Consider the following 25,661-nt stretch of genomic DNA (forward strand, 5'->3'; position numbering starts at 1 on the left):
TTCAGCTCAATCTCACATTTCTCATATTTTGTCTCATATTTCAGCTCAATCTGACACTGCTGTTTTCATAGTTTTGAAACTGAACATATTGGACCTTCATAACAAAAAACAAAGGCTATTTGTTCAATTTTAATAATAGTAATAAACCCAACACATGAGACATAAACCTATATCCTCCTAAGAGCCAGATTATTATTATAAAAAAAAAAATGGGAGTATTTTTTTCATGTCATTACATTGTTTAGAGTATATATATATATATATATATATAAAAGAAAACATTTGGAATCCAGATATATATGTCCTCTGTATAGTGGACACTAGGACACAAAATGACATATGCATAAACAATGGGATTTTTATTATTATTATCAATTGCCATAAATGGGTAGTCTCATTCAATACAAATGTATCTATACACTGTACCTAATTTGCATATTAATGTATTCTTGGGGCAAAGTCATGAAACAGAAGTGTAATAATGGGAGTAATAATTGGCAACATTTTCATAATAATATCCAATATTTCATAGGGATATTGATATATAATTCATTTCCCTATTTTCACTTGTTTTGTCTCCCAAAATGCCTGAAACACAAGTCCGGATGTCCTCTACAGTGGACATGTAGGCCTATGAAATCATGCCCTGTTTTTTTACAGAAAGTTTTTTTTTTTTTTTAGAAACCCCATAACATTTTGAAAATTGATCCGATTTAAATTATTACAAAATAAATATTATCATTTTCAACAAGAGTGCTAAATTTGATCACTAAATTAATGTCAGTCATTTTTAAAGACCAATGAGAAGTTGTTTTCATGGTGAAACCTCCAAACACTCTGAAAAGCCCTGAATGTGCTCTTTACACTACATCCAGCATAAAACGGTGACATGTATGATGTCAGAGACATTTATTAAATATAATGTTCACTACAGTGGACAAAGAAAACTGTGACAGCTGTTCCTAAGAGCTCGATTAGCAAGTTTTGCGCCAAAACATCTACGTGACAGTGAAGACATGCAAATAGCACTGTCAACAAAACTATGTCTACAGCAGGGACCAGGCCAGAAATGTTCAAGGGGGTGGGCGTGAAAACTGCATGCCAAACTGCCAAGAAAAACAGCAGTTTCAAGTTCAAAGTCTTAAAACAGCAAACAACAACAACCTATATAAAATTAAAAAATAACCTGTAAAAAAGGTCACTTATTCAACTTAAAACTTACATTCTGTTGCTGCTTTGTATACTCGAATTTGGCTGTAGCTATAAGTCATTTAAACATATTAAAATTGTATATATTCAAATTGACAAACAATTAAGTTGAATCTCGAGTAACTTGCTGAAATTATTTTGTTTAGTTAAAGTAATCTAAAAACATATGACTTGAATGATCGATCATATAGCCTAATTTGTGCCTGACAAACACAATAAAATGGCTCATGCAGCCTGTTATTATATGGTTTATGTTTAGAATTTATAAACATTGAGCAAATGTTTGTACTTACCTTTGCACGTCCTCCTCCTGCAATATTAATCTGAAACGACGGAAGTTCTGGTTAAAAGTGGAGATGAACCAAAACATTCATATGTGTCTCTGTCAGTTCGCGTTAAAGGATTCGCCTGGATTCATTGCTAGATTGGTTTCTTGCAGCAGTACAATTAGACATCCAGTCTAGACTTTTTAAAAGCATTAATATTTGCTTCGCCATTTGCAAATTCAACCCCACAAACGCGCAAATAATGGTTTGAAATGTAATGTCTAACGTTAAGCCAACTTTACATACGTTACTATTACAACAAGGTTAACAACCTTGCGTCATAAAGATAACTTTGAGGACGACACTAACAGAAACTGACGAATCACATTTAACGTTTCTTTTTGACAAGCATGTGATATGGGATGCATCTCATAAACCAGGCCAACTCGTAGCTTCGCCACGCGTGCGGTCACCATGACAACTAACTGACGTTACAGTTTAGTTCGTTGGCGTCTGGATGTCCGACCGCATTCAGAATCAACAGCAGGTCAGCAGCTGCTGTTAACTACAGTATTTTGAATGAAAAACTACGCACCTGCCCTGCCAAATACAAGAAATGCAGAGGAATTCGCATTTAGACGACCTTATATCCAAGATACCATCCCTTGACTCTGACCTGTCATCAGTAAGTTCAAGCTAACGTTATGTGTTCTTTGATGATATTTTTTTCACACGTGACTTTCTTTTAATCGTTATATTACCAGTGTTCATGATTTGTAATGATTATTTCTGACAAGTCAATGAGGTCCAGGTGAATTGTGATCCTAGATCTCACAAGCTTTACAATCAAGGTAAACTATCTGAAATAAACACAAACACAACTGAACATTTCACACTGCAGTCGGACGATGAAGAAGAGATATCTGTCCTTCAGAGACCACCAGGGATTCACTTGCTGAAAGGGATCAGGATGAACCTGGAGTGTGTTTCACCGAAAGAACCAGAAGTCGAGGTGTGTGAGTGAGAGAGAGAGAGAGAGAGAGAGAGAGAGAGAGAGAGAGAGAGAGAGAGAGAGAGAGAGAGAGCCATCTCTAATAATTTCTCAGATCATTTTGTCTTACATAAAGCATGCATCTAAACAAATCTGTATCACAGCTATTCACTTCCGGGACTGATGATGACCAGAAAGGTGACTCTAATCCTCAGCTTCCTGTGGGTCACAAAACAGAAGGATCACTGAATGAAAGAGTGGCACAGAAAACAGAAAACAATGTGCCTTTGCAACAGAAAGCAAACAAGACTGGATGGGTATATAAGTTGTATATAATTAGATTATTAGACCAGAGCTAACTACAAAGCATGTAACACATTATTATCTCAACAGCCTCTTGATACCTGGGATCTCGACCAAGTCCTTCAGACTCTAAAGCAACACAAACCTGTTATCGAACCAATTCAACCCAATACACACAAAGGTTGGATTACAGACTGTTTTTATTCATGTAGACTAAGATGAACAAGAGAAAAACATAATTTTTTGTTGCAGGCGACGACAGTGAAACGCATGAAAATGATTTAATGAAACAGCTGGTTGCTTTTTGTGAGAAGAAAGTAAATGAGTTGGAAATAAAGACACATGTTTCATCTTCGAAAACCCATAATATACAAGAATCATCCCTCAGGTAGAGTCATGTCATCTCTATAATTGCTATTATGACATTACACTACTGTTCAAAAGTTATATTTATAATGTTACAAAAGATTTCAAATAAATGCTGTTCCTTATTAAATCCATAGAAAATGTATCAGTTTCCACAAAAATATCAAGCAGCACAACTGTTTTCAACATTGATAATAATCATAAATGTTTCTTGAGCATCAAATCAGCATATTAGAATGATTTCTAAAGGATCATGTGACACTGAAGACTGGAGTAATGATGTTGAAAATTCAGCTTTGTCATCACAGGAATAAATTGAATTTCAATACATCAAAATAGAAAACAGTTATTTTAAATTGTAATAATATTTCAATGTTTCAAAAAACATTAAACCGACCCTAAACATTTTAACAATTGCGTATATTCATGTTCCAAGATTTGAATTTCTGTACTGCAGGTTAAATGTGTCTGTGACTTTCCCCTGATGTACCAGGCGACCGATGAAGGACTTCAAAGAGACCTCAAAATTACAACTCAATCAAGACTCTCCCACCATATATATTGACTTGCGCAACAACAAATTTCAAACAGAGCAATCAGCTGTTTGCCAGAGTAACAGTGTCGTAAGTCCTGTAAACATGACAAAGAAAATAAGCTCCATTAAGAGGACGACTAACACAAAGGCAAAAGCAAATGGGCAGAAAAAGTAAGAGATCACATAAAACGTATAATTATATTTCAGGTAATGAATGACTGTAGAGTAAAATATACTCCCACTACGTCTTATTACAATGCATGTTTATATTTCATTTCTAGAGAATTTGCTGGGAAGAGTTTATTACTCCAAAACACCAGACAGTCAAAACAAAGCGTGGTAGAGATATCTGGGAGAGATTTTGCTGAGGCTAGACAGAACCCCCCCCCAGGGAAAATCATAAAGGAAAACCAGCTTTGTGATTTTGAAACTAGCTGCAGTGAACCTGGTATTCAGCAGGTCAATGTCTGCTGTTCTACTGCAAAATGTAACAAACATAAACAACATTCTCAATCTTCTCACGTTCCAGCTGCTCAAAACAAACAAAGGTACGAAGTATTCTTAAGTTTTCTTCACTCTCGGGAATATGCATAACCTAATGTAATAACTGTATGACCATGCACTAACACAGCCATAAAGTCAGATGGCAGAAGGATCTGAAGTTCTGGCAAACATTCAGACCTCAACGTTCTGCTAATAACACGGAGGAAGCCGCTGAGAGGACTGATATTCTTTATGACCCTGTGAGTTATTGGCAGTTTTTCTATAAAATAATAATTGATAACTGATGATAATAATAACACTGCTGTACTCACTTCCCTTAGGAAGCATCCTACCTTCCCACTGTGAACACCCTGCCTGCAGATCTAGAGATGAGGGAGTGTTTGCTGTTGACTGTGTCCTTGTCCAGTCTTGGGGTGGTGGCTGGAAGAATGCAGAGAAAAGCACAGACAGTGGATTCAGTCTTCATCAAATCACATGTTTACAATGCACTCATAGCATGGTTCTTGTCTTTGGTATGTCTTATTTACTAAATAATAATAATAATAATAATTTGGCAGTGGAAAAAAAATATTTGACATGCCACGCTACATTTCATCTGTTACCTGTTCTGTGATAGACTGATCCCAAAAACTGCAATAGAAAGGGTAACAAGCTTGATGCCCCTTTCTGGGTGGCTGGGCTACAGCAGTTTTATAAGGAAGATGGCTTGGCCATGTACATCTGTGCCATGTCTCTTGAGGATGGTCAAACTGGCTGTAGGAAATCCATGGTGAGTTCTAAACATAATCCTCAAGCATATTTGTTTATTAAATATTTGGCTCATTTTACAATGCTTTCTGCAATTTCACACTTACGTACAAACACTACAACAGATTCTGTGTGGGCCAAACATTATTTAAAAATAAGTGCCCGGTTGCATAAAGCACCTTAAGTTTTTCCCTTAAGTATGATACTTAAGGGGTGATTTCCCCTTACCTAAGAGAATAACTTAAGGGTGTTGCATATAATCTCTTAAACGGTTCTCTTAGGTAAGGGAAACGTTTAAGTGTTTCACGACAGCGATCCTGGATTCACGTTATAAAAGTCTGTTGTTGCCATAGATACGCAAAACACTAACACTTTCGCAATCAAATAAAGTAGGCTAGGATATCGGAATGGATAAAGAAAACAAAAAAAGAGAGCCTAATTGGACAGAAGAGGAGAAATGCATTCTTCTTGACGAATATGGTAAAAGAAAAACAATGTTTGACCGTTGCGTTTAAATGACGGGAAAGCCCCCGCAACCCGGTGAACCTCTCAGCTGACAGACGATTTATGCACGTGGAAAACGTACTCGGTTACTAACGTAACCTCGGTTCTCTCTAGAGAGGAAACGAGTACTGCGTAAATCTTACGCTAGGGGAAATCTCTTTTCCGCGAGATACTGAAGCCAAAAAATTATCCTTAATTTTGAAATAATGTAAAACGCGTTGCGGCAGCATGCAGACATAGGCGAGACAGCTCGCGCGCCTATTGGCTGCCCTGCGGCAACTGCAGCAGCCTATCGATAAGGCCCTATCGTGACGTCATCACCAATGGGGGCGCTTCGCGCCCCATACGTCACGTCCCGCCGAAACGGGCGTGGCCTGGGGCTATAAATATAGCATCGAAAGGCTAGCTTACCGGTTTTTCATCGCCGGAGCGAACCGGAGCGTGCGCAGGCACGGCAAGATACGCAGTACTCGTTTCCTCTCTAGAGAGAACCGAGGTTACGTTAGTAACCGAGTACGTTCTCTTACGAGAGGTACTCTCGTACTGCGTAAATCTTACGCTAGGGGAAACAGTGTAAAACGCCGTGCATGCTATGATCCAGCACCAAAGTCCCAAGGGCAGGTGCCCGGGCTCATGTAGTACATGATCATAAGTGACTCACAGAGAGCCCAGGAAGAGTGGCTAGAATAGCATCATTCCTGTAATGCAGCATCCTATAAGAACAGTTATAGTGATGGTATTTACTCAGTCAGGGCGACCCCGGCCTGGACTGATGAATATAGTGGGTCTTACACATTGCCCATAGAGCTGCGCGATCTAAACGAGCGTTGCTCGCGCTATTTCGGTATTCTGGGCCGGACGAAGAGCTGCTCCGTCTGTCTGAAAACAGACGTGCGGGACACATAAGCCCTTAGCGCCCTGACTGGGCAAAGGAAGCTGGCGTCCTTCTCCTCGTTAGAGACCGGCAGGGCAGACAGGGAAATTACCTGGGCCCTGAACGGTGTATTGAGGGATTTAGGGACGTACCCGTGCCTTGGTTTGAGTATGACTTTCGAGTCATTTGGCCCAAACTCCATACACGTCGCGCTCACTGAGAGCGCTTGTAAGTCCCCTATGTGCTTCACTGAAGCGAGAGCCAGAAGAAACACCGTTTTGAAAGACAAGTGTTTGATATCTACTGACTGGATAGGCTCAAATGGGGCACCCTTCATGGCCTCCAAGACCGTAGAAAGGTCCCATATGGGGACTGAGGGAGGTCTGGGAGGATTTAACCTCTTAGCTCCTCTAAGGAACCGAATGACCAGATCGTTCCTTCCTAGTGACTGACCAAGCGTTGGTTTGGAAAACGCTGCTATAGCCGCCACATAGACTTTGAGCGTGGATGGGGCTCTGCCTTCATCCAGTAGCTCTTGTAGGAAGGAGAGAACCTCCGTCACTCCACAGTCCAGGGGTGAAAAGCCGCGTGCTGTGCACCAGCTGGAGAACACTGACCATTTTGAGGAATAGAGCCGTCTCGTAGAGGGAGCTCTAGCCTGCATGATCGTGTTTAACACTCCCTCTGGGATATCAGAGGGTACCCGTTGATGGCCCACGCATGTAGGGACCAAAGCTCCGGGCGAGGATGCCAGATCGAGCCCCTGGCTTGAGAGAGGAGGTCCCTCCTCACTGGTATTGGCCATGGGGCAGTGCTCGTCAGCTGCATAAGAACTGGGAACCAAGCCTGGTTCTTCCAGAACGGAGCAACCAGTAACACTGAGCATCTGCTTTCCCTGATCCGCTCTAATACCTGAGGTAGGAGCGTGATGGGGGGAAAGGCATAGAGCGGGCAGCGGGGCCAGACGTGGGCCAGCGCATCCCTGCTCTTTGAGAAAAATTCCGGGCAGTGAGCGTTTTCTTGAGACGCAAACAGGTCTATCTTTGCTCTGCCGAATGTCTGCCACAGCAGTTGGACTGTCTGCGGATGCAGTGACCATTCTCCTGCTGGAACATTGTTCCTGGACAGTCTGTCTGGTCCCACATTCAGGTGGCCAGGCACATGCGCTGCTCTGAGCGAGCGCAAATTGTGCTGAGCCCATACCAGGAGGCGTTTCGCTAACCTGTATAGGTTTCGGGATGTGATGCCTCCCTGGCGATTTATGTAGGCTACCACTGACATGTTGTCCGAGCGGACCAAGACGTGGTGTCCTGCTATTTGGGGACGAAAGCGCCTCAGCGCGTTGTCGACTGCCATCATTTCCAGGCAGTTTATGTGCAGAAGCTTTTCCCGTTCTGACCACTGGCCGAAAAACGGTCTGCCCTCGAGCAGTGCTCCCCATCCCGAGGTGGAGGCGTCCGTGGACACCACCTTCACACTCGAGGAAGTCCCCAGGCTTACACCTGACTGGTACCAGTCGGTCGCTCTCCAGGGTATCAGTGCTGAGACGCATTTCTGATCGACCTTGAGACGAAAGAGACCTGAAGTCCATGCCCGACGCGGTACTCGCGCTTGTAGCCAGAACTGCAGTGGGCGCATGCGAAGCAGACCCAGCTGGAGAACTGTGGATGCTGCTGCCATGAGACCGAGCATCCTTTGAAACTTCTTTAGCGGGACTATTGTGCCGCGGCGGAAGGTTTCTGTCATGCGCTGAATAGTCAATCTGCGCTGTAGCGATATTTGAGCTGTCATTGACAGCGAGTCCAGTTCTGTGCCCAGAAAAGATATTCTCTGACTGGGAGACAGTGAACTTTTCGCCCAGTTGACTTTGAGACCCAGATTCTCGAGATGTTCGAGTAAAATGGTTCTGTGTTCTATGAGCTCCGTATGTGACTGAGCTAGAACCAGCCAATCGTCCAAGTAGTTCAAAACTCGCATTCCCCGAAGTTTCAGGGGAGCGAGGGCTGCGTCCATGCACTTCGTGAATGTACGGGGTGCTAGGGACAGGCCAAACGGTAGGACTGTGTATTGATAAGCCTGGCCCTCGAAGGCGAATCTCAAAAATCGCCTGTGACGTGACGCTATTTGTATTTGGAAATACGCGTCTTTCAGATCTATTGACACAAACCAGTCCCCGTGGCGAATTTGCGCGAGGATTTTCTTGGTTGTGAGCATTCTGAACCGGCGTTTTGAAAGCGCTACGTTCAGTTGTCTTAGATCTAGAATGGGTCTGAGACCCCCGTCTTTTTTCGGAACCAGAAAATATCTGCTGTATAGCCCCCCTTCGCTCTGAGCTTGAGATAAAGGCTCTATTGCCCCTTTGCTCAACAGTTTCGCAATTTCGGTACGAAGTACACTTGCTACTTCCTTTTCTACCGTGGTTTCGACTCGCACCGCACAACGGCGGGGACGTCGAGCGAACAGTAGCGAATAGCCTCTTTCTATAATGTTCAGCACCCATTCTGATACACCGGGAAGCTTTGCCCACGCATGTGCATGCATAGCTAAGGGTTGAATGAGATCGGAGCTCTGGTCGTGACATAGTGGCGACCGGGGAGCTTCGGTATGCTGTATTATAGACACCGCATTTGCAGCGCTCGAGGCGGGGAGTGTTTTGATCACAGCGGGCGGTTCGCCCGCGCTCGGCTCTCTCACGGCAGGTAGCTGAGAGACGGCGAGCGTGGGGGAAACCGAGGGATTCGTCATGTCTGTGAGTGAATGTGGGCGCAGGACAGCGGGCACATTTGCACTGAAAACACCATCGACCTGAGTCGGTTGTATGTGTGTTGGTTTCGTTTTTACAGAAACCGAGAGACATGCAGCGTGTAGTGTTTGTGGGCACTGGGACGTGGGCACGTTCACTACATTCTGTGCGCAATCGACATGAGTCGATTTTATGTGCGCGAGCCCTGTGGGGTGGGCTGTGTCTGTGTGTAGGAATGGGCACTGGGCAGTGGGCATTTTTACTACACTCATAACACCGTCGGCCGTGGCCGGAATACCAGAAAATACGCTCTTTACAGGATTTATCTGGGTCGCCGTGAAAACGGCGTTTGTGTACAGGCAAGCGGGTAATGTAACCGACTTGTTTACTGTAGAGTACACTGGAACAGTCGCATGTAATGGAACTGGACGAGCGGGAAGTTTTGGTGGAAACCCGGCCGCAGCGGGGCTTGAACACCGTCGTTTTCCTAAGCTGGCTAGGAAGACTTTGAGGCCTCGGGCTTCATCTCAACCTTCGGCCGAGTCCCACGCTGTGGGGGGCGGCGGCCGGCAGAGCGAGAGCGTGGTCTCTGGTCCCGGGCCTGTCGACGCTGTGAAGCGGCGGCGGGGGGCGGTGGCTGCGAGCTGCGAGCAGACGGCTGTTTAGAGCGGCCTGATGCGGAGCTAGAGCGCTTTGGCAAAAAGTGCTTCATGGCCTGCGACGTCTTTTGTACCTCAGCGAATCTGTCCGCGAAATCTTTGACGGACGATCCAAAGAGGCCAGTAGCAGAAACGGGGGCGTCGAGGAACACAGAGCGCTCCGAGTCCGGCATTTCTGAAAGCGTCAGCCAGAGGTGTCTCTCAGCAACGGTGAGAGAGGCCATGTTCCGCCCTATGGCCTGTGCAGCGGATTTCGTAGCGCGGAGAGCGAGGTCCGTAGCGCTCCTTAAATCCGCCACGTTGACTGCTTCCGTGCCTTCCTCGTCCAGCTTTCGGAGAAGGTTAGCTTGGAAGATCTGGAGAGTGGCCATAGTGTGTAGCGCTGATGCAGCCTGCCCAGCGGCGGTGTAAGCGCGACTGTGCAGGGTGGAAGTAGCGCGGCAGGCTTTTGAAGGTAGCGCCGTCTTAGTCCGCCGTCCAGCAGAGGGCGGGCAAAGATGGGCTGCTACTGCCTCCTCCACTAGAGGGAGAGCGAGGTATCCTCTGTCTTTGGCACCGTCCACCACGGAGAATGCCGCCGAAGCAGAGGAACGTAGCCTGGCTGAAAAAGGGGCGCTCCAAGACTTTGCCAGTTCTTCATGAAGCTCAGGAAGAAACGGGGCGGGTCTTGAGGGCGTGGAAACGCGGTCCCCTTGCAGAAAACAGCCGTCCAGACGGTTGCGTGTAGGCTCGGCGGGCGCGGACCACTCGAGGCCGAGGCTCTCTGTGGCCTGTGTGAGCAGACGCATCAGCTCAGCTTCAATGCTGGCCCGTTTTCCTGACGACTCGCGGGCAGAAGAAGGGGCGAGGTCCACAGAGCTCGCCCAATCCTCGCTGTCCGAAGCCAGGATAGAGCAGTTGTCCTCCTCGAAAACTGCCGCTTCTTCCTTGTCATCTCCGGCGGAAGCGGCGGCCAGCGGCGGCCACTATCCGGGAGTGAGAGACTCGAGAGAAGCAGACGGCGAAGCTGGCAGGCGCACCGGCGAGCTTTTCTCGGTGGGAGGCTCAGGGATCCGCTGAGCACGGCGCTTTTTACGGCGCGGCGTCGAAGCGGGAGGTGCAGGCTCGTGGAAAGTTGCCATGCGAGTCCTCAGAGTCGCCATAGGCATAAGCTCGCAGTGAGGGCATCCGCCGTCAGCGAGCGCTAGAGCCGCATGTCCTTCACCCAGGCAGGAAACGCAGATGACATGGCGGTCCCCGTCGCTGAGTGGGGCTCGGCACGAGCCACAGGATGGACGAGACATCTTGAAAAAGACGCTCTGCTCTTTTAGAGAAGGAGTGTGAGTCGCGGCGGCGAACACACACAATGCAATAAAAGGATATAACGCCGGATAGCGTAGCAGGAACGGTGGTTGAAGGCGGCGCGGCCAGCGACTCCAGGTACCGAACTCGTCCCGCTGAAATGCTGTTTCCATGGCGCGGCTTCTTCTCTCTGGATCCAGCGATGCGTGAGCTCCGCTGAAGAGATGAAAAATCGGTAAGCTAGCCTTTCGATGCTATATTTATAGCCCCAGGCCACGCCCGTTTCGGCGGGACGTGACGTATGGGGCGCGAAGCGCCCCCATTGGTGATGACGTCACGATAGGGCCTTATCGATAGGCTGCTGCAGTTGCCGCAGGGCAGCCAATAGGCGCGCGAGCTGTCTCGCCTATGTCTGCATGCTGCCGCAACGCGTTTTACATTATTTCAAAATTAAGGATAATTTTTTGGCTTCAGTATCTCGCGGAAAAGAGATTTCCCCTAGCGTAAGATTTACGCAGTACGAGAGTACCTCTCGTAAGAGAACATCTCCCGCTAATATTGCGCGTCGATCAAATCGGTATTCCTGCAACAATTTTTTATCGCTAAGATGGTCCAAAGGGTTCTCCCTATCCCTAAAAAGTATTCTTAGCACATAATGATCTTCAGCTGGTTCCATAAATTCAGCCATTTCGTCTTATTTTTGTCCGCGTTACTCTTAAGGTTACGATTTCCAAATCTTAAGTTATACTTAGGGAAATGACCGTTAAGGGGTTTTATGCAACACTTGACGCTTTTTAAGGGATTACTTAAGTGAAAAAACAGCGTTTAAGGGAAATTCTAAGTGTTTATGACGTTTCACTTAAAGAAACCCTTAAGTAACACTTGATGGTTTTTTTCTGCAACACCCTTAGGTTTAAGGGAAACATAAGGGAGAACTTAAGGGAAAATTACACTTAAGGTGCTTTATGCAACCGGGCAATGGTCTTTATTGACTATTATTCAAGTTTATATTGGAATCTGATATTTTTTTTCTCATTGATAAAGGAGGTCAAAAAGAACGAGAGCATGTTTTACAGGCGAGTTTGCAAGTTTTTTGCTCAGACGTCATTGAAGACTGTTGCATTCTGGGTACCTCAGCTTAATCATTTGCAGGAGGAACAGGCTTATCCTACACATGTCCACATGCCCTCATCTTACCTGGACTGCTTCATCTCTGTCAACCCAAATATAGAGGTTGTGTATGATTTATGTTTCCATTTTCTTTTCTGTTATTTAGACATTATTTTCTAAATCCTTACTGCGCTTTGTTTCAGGCCGTTGAAAAGGCCTTTAGTGTGATCCCAGGATTCTACTGGCAAACTCTGGAAACCGAAGATAAAAAATGTCAAAGGGCAGAAGCCACAAATTCTCAAGAGTGTCCTACTGAGGTGAAGGAGTCTTTACGAAATGCCATTTTGTCTTTCAGTGGACATAATATAGTATCTTATTGTATGGTTACAAAGGTTTTTTTTTTTTTTTTTTGCTTTTAGACGGCACTTGTTCTGATAGGCAAGGCACTGTTGCTTAACCCACTGGCAATGCATCACACACTTGAGCTTATTTGCAGATCAAGTCTAGATGTATGTGGTATCCGTTTCCTCTACCCACCCCAAGAGCTACTGAAAAACTTTGCAGGTACAAATCATCTCCTACCATAATTATGCAAAATGTACACAAGTTGCAAGAGTTAATGCATATCCTGTCTTCTAGTCAGCAAGTCACTTATGCATAGCGAGGGACAGCCAGTGCTTATCATGGCTTTCCGGGGTCCTCACGCTAACTCAGTGTGGCAGGAGATCACAGGGCCATCAGACCCCCAGCTGGCAAGGCGGACAGATCCAGCATCCATCAACGCCCTTTACCATCATAGTCAAGACCAGCCCCTGCTCTACTCACCCCGTCTTGCCAATCGTGTGCATCTGGGGCTCTGCTTGTGGTTTGGTGGTAGAATAGCAAAAAAGACCCCAATGTTAGTATCTTACAATGTTAGATTTACTTACAGCTTGCGGCAGTGCAAACACTCTTTTGGCGGTGAAAATTTAAAATTTGCACTTGAAAGGCGTGAACAGAGTTATTTTTGCGACTGACCTTATTGCATATGCATTTGTTGGAGTTTCCCTTTCAGACAAAATTTATGGGAGGACAGTATTTAAATGAATCATGCAAGATGATTTACTAAGGTTTGCACTAATCAATTTACTGGATTTGTGCCATTATTTACCGCCCCAAAAAAGCATGTCTTAAACCAGACGCTAATTTGCACTGCTCTTGGTAGATTGCATTGGTCATTATGGAAATGCTCCGGCTGCGTCTGTGTTCTTTAATTTGCTTTCCACTCCCATCAACGCTTTTATGGGATTCACGCTAATTTGCTCTGTTTAGTATATCTGTCCCTTAGTATCTTAATACATTAAAACAAATTAGTTTTCATTTTCTTTCATCACTTAATTGTCTTTCTTATGTGAAACACAAAGATATTTCAAGAACCTGTCAGCTGCTTTTGTCCATATTATGAAAGTCAATGGGAGCCAAAACCATCAAACTCTAAAGGATATGAAATTAACGTCAAATTAATCCATATGATTTAGTGGATATGTTAAGTCTTTTGAAGCAATATGATCACTTTGTATGATGAACAGACCGGAATTTAAGCCTTTATTCACTCTCAAATCAAAACTTTGCTCAACAGATTACATTGAATATAGTGACACAAACCTAAAACATGACAATTGGTGATTATGAGACAATTGCTATTTCATGTAGTCTACAGTATATGTGTGTTGGCTGATTTTAATTTAAATTGAGTGAATAAAGACTTGCATTTAAATTTCATCATATAACGTGAGCATCTGGCTTCAGAAGTCCACTTTGTATAGATTCATTTCACTCTATCGTTGTGCTTTTTGGAGCTTGATAGTTCTGGGTTCTATTGATTTACATAATATGGACAAAAATAGATAGAAAGATTCTTCAAAATCTTCATTCTATCTTGCGTTTCGTAGAAGAAAGAAAATTCATACACGTTTGGAATGATATGATTAAATGATGACTGAATTTACATGTTTGGGCAAACTATTCCTTTGAACTTCTTGCTGACTCTGATTATCGCTCTTAACAGGATTCAGGACTCAGAGGAGGGTGACAGAGGAGATGGATCCCACATTCTTACCTCTTCTCCAGCAACTTTATGTGCCACTGTTGAAGGTGACTATAAAATAAAATAAAAACTCTTGTCATTGTAACAGTGTCTTACATCTTATATGTCAAACTTTCTACCCCTTTCCCTTTGTCCCCATACAGCGGATATATTCCTTATTGTGTCTCCTGTGGTTGGACCATGCTGTTACAGCTATTTACTATCTGCTTGTGCAAAGACAGGGTTCAGTCTGTTGGGACTTCAAAGGGCACAGATAACCAGGAAGCAAGCTCAATCTCTGGGTCTCACCACCAAGCAGGTGAATAAACCCAACAGTGAGCCTGTACTAGTACAGAGATATATTGAAACTGAGAGTGGGACACTACCATGACATTGATGCTGATTGCATTTGTCTGGAAACGCTGTATGTCTCCGTTAGGTTGCAGCGTTCTGTCACGCTCCCACAGTGTTGCTGGATGGAGAACAGGTTGAGCTGTCCTCTAATTGTCTTGTGCTGCTCATGAGGAGAGAAAGTGCAGTTAGACACTGTTCCAGACTGCCGATAGGTAGAGCATCCTGATAGCACATATCGTGCTAGCTATTGACTGTATGTGAAGCTGTACAGAGATGCTCCAAGAATTAAATGTCCTGTTTCTTTGCCTGATGAAGGTTGTATGAATGAGCTTGCTGCCCAAGGCCTTATTGGATCAATCCGTGAAAGATTCACAGATGTTGTTGATCCACACATCTGCTTTCACACTGTACCCTACTCTAAAAACCACCAAAATGTTCTGGGTACATACATTACAATGCATTTTCATAAATTACTCAATTACCGCCCAATAGAATTTTGACATTTATATGATATCCTACAGGTGGGCTCATGTGGACAGTACCAAAGTGTAGCCACATTGTCCTGTCCAAACACACCTATCCCTCTTGGCCAGATGTAGAGCAGGTGGTGATTCTCACATTGACTGGTCAAAACATCATGAAGAATGAAATGGGCTTTCTTCATAAAGTTCTCAGGGGAGATGCAGGTACACTCTACCTAAAACACAGGTTCCAATCCTGCTCACGGAGGGCCACCTTCCAGCAGAGTTTAGCTCCAATCCTAATTAAAAACACCTGGACCAGCTAATCAAGATCTTCGGTATCACTAGAAACATCCAGGCAGGTGTGTTAGAGCCAAACTTTGCAGGAAACTGGACCTCCAGAAGCAGGACTGGACATCCCTAACCTAAAACTATCCTTCACAAATGTACCCGTGTACTTGTTTGAGTAATTTACAGTAAGGACGTTTCTGCGTCTGGCTACTGAATCTACTTTCTCTTGTACACGCAGGACTAGATGGATTCGAGTTGCTGGCATTGAAGTGGGTGTCCAAGCTGTCTAAGGGGCAGGCACAAGAGTTGAGTCCTTTTGAGATTGGGGACAGAGAGTGGCAGAGCAGTGTGCATAGCCTGACATCCACTCCTGCCCTGGTCTTGGCTCTGAGGAGGGTGAGGGCATTCATCACCCTACGTAGACTTTTACCACAAAATTACCCAGGAAACCTGCATGTATTGATGTCCCCTACTCCCGAGACAGCTTTCAGACAGACCTGCCTCTTCTTCTCCGAGGCAGAATTGGTCCCTGGTGAGGATTCGACTAGATAATAGTTTGATAGGTATGATCTTTTTACTTTTGTGCCAAAAGCAGTTTGCTTAACTTAAGCTTCTTCATCTTCAGATCACAGCAGTCGTCCATCATTGAAATTTCTACCACTTCATCACATTGACACTCCTGGTATGTACAGAAACAGAACCGAGCCAAAATCTATTTTACCCTCCCATGTACTCTGGGAACTGACTGTCAATCTCCGACAACCCTCAGGTCTCAGAAGTCAGTCACTTTACAGTTACATGACAGTGGGTAAGTGATGTCTTCTCAGAACATGTCCTTTTAGAAGCTGTCTTTCATGGCTTTTTCTTTCAGCTGCCTCCCTCTGTACTCTACAGGCCCAGAGCCACTTTTGACACTAGCTCTGTTCAAGCCTGGAGCCTGGAGACACTGCTTTGGTAAAATTCTCACCATAATCAAACAGAATGGATATACTCTAGTGGGCTTACGTGTGCTTCTGCTGGACTCAACCATGGCAAATGCACTGATACATCCACCGGAGCAACAGGTCACTCTGTTCTCTTCTTCCTAAATATCCTAAAAAGATCAAATATTCACATTTATTCTAGACCATTGTGAAAAAGTAGTACACTTTAACATACTTTTAAAATGAATAATTAGTACTTGAGTGCAAACTGAACGTAATGCTTTCAGACGTTTAATAGCATATTAATTGCAAGTAAATAAAAATGTAGTTTAAATGTATTTTAGCTTTACTTTAGAGAGATTTTTTGACCCACTTAAGGAGGACTTCATAAATAGAATATTTATAATTACCTGTAATGTTTTTTTAAATAAGTGTCTTGCCAAATTTACTGACAAGCATTTATGGTTAACCAAAATATACTGATGTATACTTTCTGTAAAAACTTGTATTAGTCAACATCAAAATAAATGTACTTTTTTTAAAGCATAAAAACAAATGTTCATGTTTATTTGATGTCCAGGATCCCACAGAGGAGCTGGAGTTGAAGTACTTGAGATCTGGCCCCTCTCTGGCTTTGGGTTTACTGAGAGTGAATGCGGTAATGAGGCTGTTGGAGCTGATGGGTCCTGAGGACCCTGTTGAAGCCCGTACAATAGATCAGACACAATGGAGGGCACAGTATGGCTCCGATAGACTGCATAATGGCATCTATGGTCAGCACTCTGACAAAAATAATCAGACGTTAAAGTCTGGTCAAAGCTTACTAACACTATTTGTACATTCTTGTACAGGATCTCCATCTTATCGGAAGGCTGTAGAAGACATAAAACTGGTATTTCCAGAGGGGGTGTGCTGCACTGAAACTTCAGTAATGAAACAAGAGAAGGTATTGTAACCGTTTTTTCCTTCCCACAAGTATATTGGTGCTCTAGTTAAACATCTTTTCTGTCTTACTTCAGATATCCTGTTTGCGTTCAGATCCTGACGCTAGTTTGGACCGTGAACAGTTGAACACCCTTAGAACCGCTGTCAAGAACACATTTTCATCAGGATTTGGTCAAGGCAAGGCGTTCTTCCTCTTCCTCACCCCTCTAACAACACATCAGAAAACAGAGTCAATGACACAAATACAAAACCTGTAGATGTTTTACTAGCTGCGATTGACCTTTGTAATGAGGATGGGAATGGTTGTTGTTTATTTGTGTTTTGGTGCCAGTAGGGCCTTTGGTCTGCAGTGCTCTTTGTCAGACCACCTGCTTGCTGATACCTTCCAACCTCCTGCAACAGAGTCAGCCTCCTCTGTACTCGGAGCTACTGCATTGGCTGCTAAGGACAGGCTGCCACCTGGTGGCTGGAAAGCTCTGCACACCAGATGAAAAACAAAGGCAGCACATGTCTGAGTTACTGAGGTCCTCTGCTGGTGGAGCACTTCTACTTGAGGGTCCCTGCCTTATCATTGCTTTGCAGGCAGACAATGCTGTCACATGCTTTGATATCATTCTTGAGAGGTACAATCAAAGCTGAAAGAAAAATGTAAAGGGTTACATTACACTGTAATACAAATCGATATGTAATTCAACACAATTATGTATTTTCCTTCTGCTGTAGCGTTTGTAGGACGAGACCAGACTTTAGAAGAGTTACCATGAAACTTCTTTACCCAAACTCTGAAAGTGGGGTGAGTCTACAGTAACATTTATCTTACACTCTTAAACGTTTTTTTAAAAAAAAGTTTTTTGCAGCAATGCCAATGAAGAACCATTTTTGGTTCCCCAAAGAACATTTCAATAGGGGCTTTCGCACCAGAGGAAAGTTTTCATAGCTCCTGTAACTATTGGTGGAAGAAGTACCCGCTTTTTGACGTGTTCGCACCGCAGGAACTGGGAATGATTTTAGTAATAGGAACACCTTTTACTAAAGGCTACTAAATTAGCTAGAGTAGGGTCTAACCAAGCACAATTGGAACTACCAGTGGCATAAGTGTACGTTGATTGGCCGAACACATGACTTACGAAATGCCAGTGTGGTGAAGAGATGAGTCCCAGCTTAGGACCCAAGCAATCTGATTGGTTCAAAGCTCGTTTTATGGGTAATCGCTTTAGTTCCTGGTTACAAATCAGATATCACTTTATTATCGCTAAACTTTATTATACGTTGAACTACGTTCTAACGACCATTAATGTCTTTTAACTTATACGTTTCATATACTAGTATATAGCCAAAGCTATAGATTATGAAATAAAACATTTCTCGTTCATAGTGTTTTTTGTTGTTGTTGTTAGCTTAGAAAGTAGCATAGCATACAGCTATCAGAAATTATTAGAGATAACGTTTTTTTTCACCATCTACTATATTTTCGATAGATAACAAATATGATACTTAAGCATAATTCTGTTTAAGAATTATGACATGACATGCTTGTAATTAAAAAATATATATATATTATGCCTTATTGCTTAATAACAATTAACAATGTCGCAAAACATACCTAAAAATGCAATTTCTTTCACTTAAACTATATAAATAATCAGGATAAAAATAAAAGATTATTACATTAAGAATCGTGAGAACAGCTTTTGATCAGGCATACTACTGGGGTCCTAAGCTGGGACTCTTCACCACACCAGCAACCGCCACAAACATGTGCCGACGTCAAAGTTTAGGCACTTCTCAACCTTTACGCTATGGTCGCGCTTAAATTACGTAGCTGTCAGCCAGGTTACGTCACTTCAGAGTTCCTACTGGTGGTGCGAACGTAACCAGGAAAATGGCCCTTGAAAAGTTAGTTCTCTGGGGACCCTCCTGGTGGCTAGTTCTACTACCTGTTGCAAAAGCCTCTAATGTAGAGTTATTTAAAAAATTTAATTATTTAATTTTTTTTTACATTTTAATAATCTAAAGAACTATTTTCCACTCTAAAGAACCTACTGTGTAATGGAAAGATTCCACTGATGTTAAAGTTTCTTCATTGTATCACATAATGCCAATAAAGTACTAATATTTTTAAAGGGTAACTCTCGCCAATTTGTAACCTAGGCTATTTTTGTTGATCTGCCAGAGTCAAGCATTCGTGTAAAAGCATAATTAGAATGGAAACGCCACTCTTAAGATTGACCGTATTTCCGTTTTTGGTCTAAATGCCTTTTGAATGGGAGTGTTAGGGGCACTACAATGATAGCATCAAAATCGTTTTTTTACACTAAGGAGGCTCGACAGAGTCGACACAACATGAAACTTTGCTTGAAGTATCACCAGGGGCTTTGGAGCATTGACAACATTGTTTGTGTACACAAAGTTTACTAAAAAGAAAGGTTTTGTACGACTCACTTTATCAGTTAGGGTTTCCGGTGGTTGGAATTTTGTCAAGTCAAAAGTAGTTGATCTCCGAATGCAACGTAACATGAGGAGAGTAAAGATCTTGAGTAAAAAGAAAGTGAGTCGTACAAAACCTTTTTTTAGTAAACTTTGTGTACACAATGTTTTCAATGCTTGAGTTCATGTGTAGAGCCCCTGGTGATACTTCAAGCAGTTTCATGTTGTGTCAAGCCTCCTTAGTGTTTTAAAAATAGTGATTTTGATGCTATCATTGTAGTGCCCCTAGCCTAGCACTCCCATTCTAAAGGCATGTTGACCGAAAATACGGTCAATCTTAAAAGTGGCATTTCCATTCTAATTATGCTTTTACACAAATGTTTGACTTGGGTAGATTAACAAAAATAGCCAAAGTTGCAATTTGGCGAGAGTTACCCTTTAAGAGTACTTTTAACTGTTCCCCTTTTGATTTCCCTGAACCTTTTCTGTGTGCAGGCAGTGAAATTGCTGCGTTACCTGTTTGATGATCACAGTCTTGAGTCAGTCTTCACCGCATAGCACCACAATAACCTGGATTTATTCCATAATATGTACCTAGTGGTGAATATTTAATTTTCTATAATCCACATCAATGTGATTTACTGATATTCATGTTTTTTTTTACATTGTTAAAGAAATGAAAAGATTGTTTTAATCTTACTTGTGCACAAAACACTTAGTGTTCCTAAATATTGTAACCCTTAAATTGATTCCAACTCCACACTAGAACAAAATAAAGAAGTTATCAATCTACTCAGCAACTGATGATTCAGAAGCACATGAGGGGAATAAGACAAAACACTCGAGCCAGGTTAAAGATGAAAAATTATTTAATTCCCATGATGACAAAAATAATTCCATGAATTCTGTAAACCATTGCATAACTGCTGTAGTGTAGACAAGTGTTAATAATTTTAAATGATACACTACAAGAGAAAGATTATGCATTATAAATAATACCATCTTAAGTAATTCTAGTGAAGAGAAACCTCTCTGGCCTTATACGGCATCAAAACGCACAACTATTCCATAAAGAAACCTCCATAACTTAAACACATAACTCCCAGTAAATGTTTTAAGGTCTTGTGTTGACAACACATACACAAACATATTATATTGACAGCAAATTGTATAGTATTTCAACACTAATTAGAATATAAGCTGTTCTATATATTGATGCATACTGTACCAAAATAAGGGATATGTTTCTTCTTCGCAATATAAATGTTTTCCTCATTTTGACTTTTGAGCTAATAAATCTGTGAGTTGCAGTTTCCTTTGAAAATTGGACATCTCTCTCTATTCTACAGTTCTCCTGTAAAACCCTGAGAAAAATACATCTCATAATTCCATCAAATTGTTACACGGATAAATACACAAACTTGAAAACTGCAATTGTTTAACTTATAAATGTATTTGTAATGTATCGCAATTCACAAAACTAGTGCTACATCATTATAGATTAACTTCTCCAAGTTATTCCAGTGACCCATTTTATATCTAATTTGAATGGTACATTCAATATTCAGGGATTTAATGTTCGATTATCCATAACATTAATTATAGGGAACAGTGGTTCCAAAAAAAATCTGTCTTTTTTTTTTATTTATTATTATTTTTGCCTCTTATAAAAGTTTACTATTGTAATAGGTTTTTCCCCCTGGCTGGCTAGTTTGCTAAATTTAACCAGTTTCATATGTAATATGTATATACAAGATTGCATAAAACCTTAGGTTCAATAAATCACACTACTGATAGAGAACAAAATTAGAAAAACAAACAAATGAACAAAAGAAATCCACAAGAATGCAAAAAGAAACAAAGAAATTATTATTTCCACTGCAGAGCATTATGGTAAATGTCCAATACATTAATTTACACATTGCTAAACAAGAGTCCTTGGTGCTTCTTTAATTACAGATGTCTGGTCTTACATCAATGGTAAATGGTCATTTTAGATTACAGTTGGTATTAAAATGGCTGATGCAGACAGAGGTGTTTCATGTGTGTGAAACCAAAACCTTTCATGCTGTGGTTTAGATTTATTTGACTAAAAGATTCATATCTGCCATAATTATAGATTGTGTACAAAAACTCACTGTAAAGCAAACCAGTAACACAGAAAAATAATTTGTAAGCCCAAACTCACAATGACTAGTTTTTGCAACAATTCCACTTTAATTTTGTCAAGCTTCATAAACTGTTCAGATGAGCTGCTACTTTTAACACACCCTTGGTAGAGAATACAATCACAAAACACCTTAACTGTTCATTTGACAGCAGACACTGTACGTGCTGACTTTCAACATCAATAAATATTTCTCTTGCAGAATCACTTATTACTCAAAGTGAAACGTTCAAAGGCATGGCAGAGTAATTATGTATTATTTTAATACACTGGTCTTTAGAAAGTCTGTGCATTGAGAAATACAGATTAAAATGTCCCAAGGCACTACAATTCAGCTCATTTCGTAAGCTGGGCTAACTCCATTTGTTCAATGAAAAATACTTTCAATGTGGTTTTATTAAAGGCACAAATTTGATCCTAAGAGACTTGATCCTTCCCAGATTTAACAATTAGTATCAAGCAGAATGAATGATTGTGAATCAGACATTTAAGTGCAGGTCTATATTTTTTACTTGTTCAATACTATAACAGGCAAACGTATCTAGGCCAAAAAGTGAGGTTTAAGGCTAGGAAATGTAGATATTTTAACAGTTTTCATAAATGTAACCCAATGTCTGTCTCAGCCATTTCAACTAGCATGAGCAAGGGACCCATTTTACATCACAATCAAATTAGACAACATTTGACAATACAATAATAGACTTCAAGATTAAAAAAAAAATAATAATAAGTTAAAATATTTCTTATTTCATATCCAAATTCTGAAGAACAGACAGAAAAAACAAACACCAGTCAAATGGAAACTAAAGAAAGCACCTTACGAGATACTCTTTTAAATTCCTGACAGCATACAAGTAGTGCACAACAACTAAATGTTTCAAAACTGATTTCAGAATTTTAGGAGTATTATTTGTATAAAAAGAAATAATATATACTTCAAATAAGCACTAATCCATATGGCCACTTAAGAATATCAACACAAATATTCATTCATTACTATGACATTCCTTCACTGTAGATTACAGCCAATTCAATACTATGTTATCGTTTCTACTGAGAAATTGAAGGAAAAAACAAACAATCTTTTTATTTAGTTAATAAAGAATTGTGATTCATTAGGATTTTTTGAATGCACATATAATGTAAATAAGGTACAAGGTTCGGTCATTTTTCTAACTATTTACTCAAAATGTTAAAATGAAAATGCAGTTATAAAATTGAAGTGAGAACAAAGAATAGTAAAGGTCTTTGGTAGAAACTACAAAAAATGGGCATTTAGTCCATTAATATTGTCAGCAAAAGTAGTTGGCATAGTTGTCCTGTCAAATTAAACATTGAAAAACTGACATAGTAATTGTACACCACTTCAATTGAACTCTGAAACAAGTATAAACTACAATACCACTTTGGTTCGTTTGAGTAAAGTCCACACTTGATTTGACCGCACTCTTAATTTGAGAAATAAATGTGTGAAATCCCACACATTTCAACCACATTTTACAGTTTAACAAAACCCTATGCTATGGTCCAATAACCAAATAATGGAACTAATCACTCAACAAAGTGACACGTCTGCAAAGCTCATGAACACTTGGAAAAATCACACCCAGAGCTGCTTTGATCCATTTCAACCTATCTACGTCAACCATTGTATGAACGAGAACATGTCTTTGCTAATCGAACTAGAAAAGAGGAGCACATAGTCAATGCATTTGAAGCACTGCACAAAAATATTTCTGAATACTTTGAGCGATCGACTGCGATGCCTGACCAAACGACGGAATAAGTCTGCTCATTACGTTTGGCAGTGTGATCTAGAGCTTCAGCTGGTTAACAAAAGTTACACACTGACACATGCAGTGACAAATCAGTCCAAATGTTAAGAAAATGAGCTACATACAGACCTTGTGGATTTAGATACAATGCAAGAAAGAAAGCATAGAAATCATATATACACTGTCTTTGCCTCGCGAAGCTGAACGAAAAAAAGAAAAAAAAAGAGGGTCTGGACAATTAGATCCTCAATAACCATCCCTTTTGAAGTAAACTGTTTATCCCGATTTCAAGAGACAAAAGAAACTTGCACCTTTGTGTACCTGACCATTTACCGCACAAACTCGTTGCTGTAAATATGAAAGGAACAAGAAATAAAATTAAAATAAAATCAAGAAAAAAAAGTTTCAGATAACACAGTAGCAGGTCATTTCAATTAGATTACCTAAGCACATTACACTGTCGAATTTGGATACGAAAAAACACCAATGATGTCCATCTGTAAACACTACAGAGCACTACAATTCTACACATTTCAATAAACAGAAATGTACTAAGCCAGTTTAGTTTTTGCAATCAAAGAAACACACATTTCCTGATTTGAATATCCCTACACATTTAAATTAAGGATGATTCAACATTTCTAACGATAATGAAGCTGTACTCAAAAAGCACCATCGTTAATGAAGAAGAGGGAACGATTCTTTAGCTGAACCTCAAGAGCTCAGGCACCGGACCAGGGTGAAGTCTCTCGGAAATACGTCAGTACTGAATTAGGCCGGTAAATCCTCTGATAAAATGGTACTACTGAAAAATACATACTTTGCAGATCTTTGCACAAGCGGATGAGATTTGTACTACAATCCTAAACTCTTCACAGATGCTTCGAATGTTTTTAAGGCAAGGCACTTAAGAGGGAGTGGCCAGGAATCAGATATATGTTCTAACATATCTGAAAGGCTAAAGTTAAAAAAAAAAATAATAATTACTGTGTCGCTGAGGACTTCAGAACACGTGTGCTCATCTAACAACTACATAATGTATATCTAAATAGTCACTATAAGACGGAGAAATCGATTTACTAAATGCCTTAGCATACAGTATGTGCCTTACTGATATTACAGCTGCTGGTTATGCCTAAAATGCATTCAAAGTTTGCACTTATTTGATTGAAAAATTTAAGTAACAATAAATGTAATATTAACTAGTACTAATTTATATGAAAACTAACAAGTTATATACACACTATACCATGATTTAACAGTAAGAAAAAAATGAAATATTCTATTAATGTTTCACAGTACACACAAAAGCTTCATACTTTAGCATATTTGGGGGGAAAAAATATATATAAATCTAAGAAAATTCAACAAAAAAACCTACAAAGCAGCTTAAAGCAAAATGTCTAAAAAAAATACCCTCAGACAAATTTCCAAGTCAACAAAGTGCTTTTAACAAGAAACCTCAAAGAAATCCTCTTCACACAGCTAGTAGCAGTAATGGCGTCGGACCGATGATTTTGTTGCTAACAGTCAAATCAGGGCCAACTGACTATAAATGCCTAAAGCAGTTATTAAGGGGAAATTGTTTAATGCTTTATGAAAATGGATAATCTAGCTTGTACAAAACAGGTATTGCATTTAAGTAATTGATTTGTATCAGTCAAACACCACTTAGATTCCAATAAAACAATCAATTGAATCACTATATGAAATACTGAAACACAAAAAAGAATGCTATTTAGAAACTGTAAGCATAATAATAATAATATTATGTATTAGTAGTTCTTCAAAGGGCTAAATCATTAAATAGTACCTTGGATAGCTGTACATCACCACTTCAATATTTTCGTCTTACAGTAAGGACATTCCGTTTTACCAGACGCACAGTTCTGACAAAGTACATAATGTTGGCAAGGCTGCAGGACAATGGAACGATCATGCTTTTGGCAAACTATACATTTCTTTGACTGAAGCTGATATATTACCTGTGTTGAGAAAAAGAAGAGTTAACATCAGTCACACTCTGACAGATTCAATGCGGTGCGTCATGCATGACTGACTCATGTGGATGTTAAACCGCGTTGCCCGCTCTTCCCCCATAAGCCACGCTTACGTCTACTTGACGAGAAGAGTACAACGGTCTTACTTAGAGTGTGTGTAA

The 25,661-nt window shown here is 41.1% G+C and overlaps 2 protein-coding genes across 4 annotated transcripts in view; one reads left to right on the forward strand and one right to left on the reverse strand.

Annotated features, from left to right (window-relative positions):
• LOC309513235 (dynein axonemal assembly factor 8) lies at positions 1 to 23,902 on the forward strand. The gene is made up of 28 exons (XM_082189009.1): positions 1 to 2,160; positions 2,377 to 2,487; positions 2,631 to 2,783; positions 2,860 to 2,950; positions 3,022 to 3,157; positions 3,629 to 3,841; positions 3,952 to 4,218; positions 4,302 to 4,413; positions 4,495 to 4,686; positions 4,791 to 4,941; positions 12,019 to 12,215; positions 12,296 to 12,409; positions 12,512 to 12,656; positions 12,732 to 12,990; positions 14,140 to 14,225; positions 14,322 to 14,476; positions 14,597 to 14,723; positions 14,827 to 14,952; positions 15,033 to 15,196; positions 15,498 to 15,795; positions 15,889 to 16,071; positions 16,158 to 16,327; positions 16,767 to 16,959; positions 17,038 to 17,132; positions 17,206 to 17,308; positions 17,463 to 17,754; positions 17,855 to 17,924; positions 20,054 to 23,902. Exons 1-28 carry the CDS (start codon positions 2,092 to 2,094, stop codon positions 20,114 to 20,116), a joined length of 4,335 nt encoding a protein of 1,444 aa, XP_082045135.1. The 5' UTR covers positions 1 to 2,091; the 3' UTR covers positions 20,117 to 23,902.
• Positions 20,410 to 25,661, reverse strand: part of unkl (unk like zinc finger) — a 27,246-nt gene continuing 21,994 nt past the window's right edge. For 2 of the 3 annotated variants that reach the window (XM_082189251.1, XM_082189249.1), the window contains one exon: positions 20,410 to 25,485. In XM_082189251.1, coding sequence (XP_082045377.1) covers positions 25,330 to 25,485 — 156 coding nt within the window. In that variant the 3' untranslated portion in view covers positions 20,410 to 25,329. Of the gene's footprint in view, positions 25,616 to 25,661 lie in introns of all 3 variants that reach the window. The other variant, XM_082189250.1, reaches the window with a different exon arrangement.

The sequence above is a fragment of the Leuciscus leuciscus genome, assembly GCF_965113295.1.
Source record: "Leuciscus leuciscus genome assembly, chromosome: 1".
In the NCBI taxonomy this organism is placed as follows: Eukaryota; Metazoa; Chordata; class Actinopteri; order Cypriniformes; family Leuciscidae; genus Leuciscus; species Leuciscus leuciscus.

Coding starts and splice junctions, on each gene's coding strand:
- LOC309513235 (XM_082189009.1), top strand. CDS start 2,092: ATGCAGAGGAATTCGCATTTAGACGACCTTATATCCAAGATACCATCC. Junction 4,219..4,301: donor GCTGCTCAAAACAAACAAAG/GTACGAAGTATT, acceptor GCACTAACACAG/CCATAAAGTCAGATGGCAGA. Junction 17,755..17,854: donor TTTGATATCATTCTTGAGAG/GTACAATCAAAG, acceptor CTTCTGCTGTAG/CGTTTGTAGGACGAGACCAG.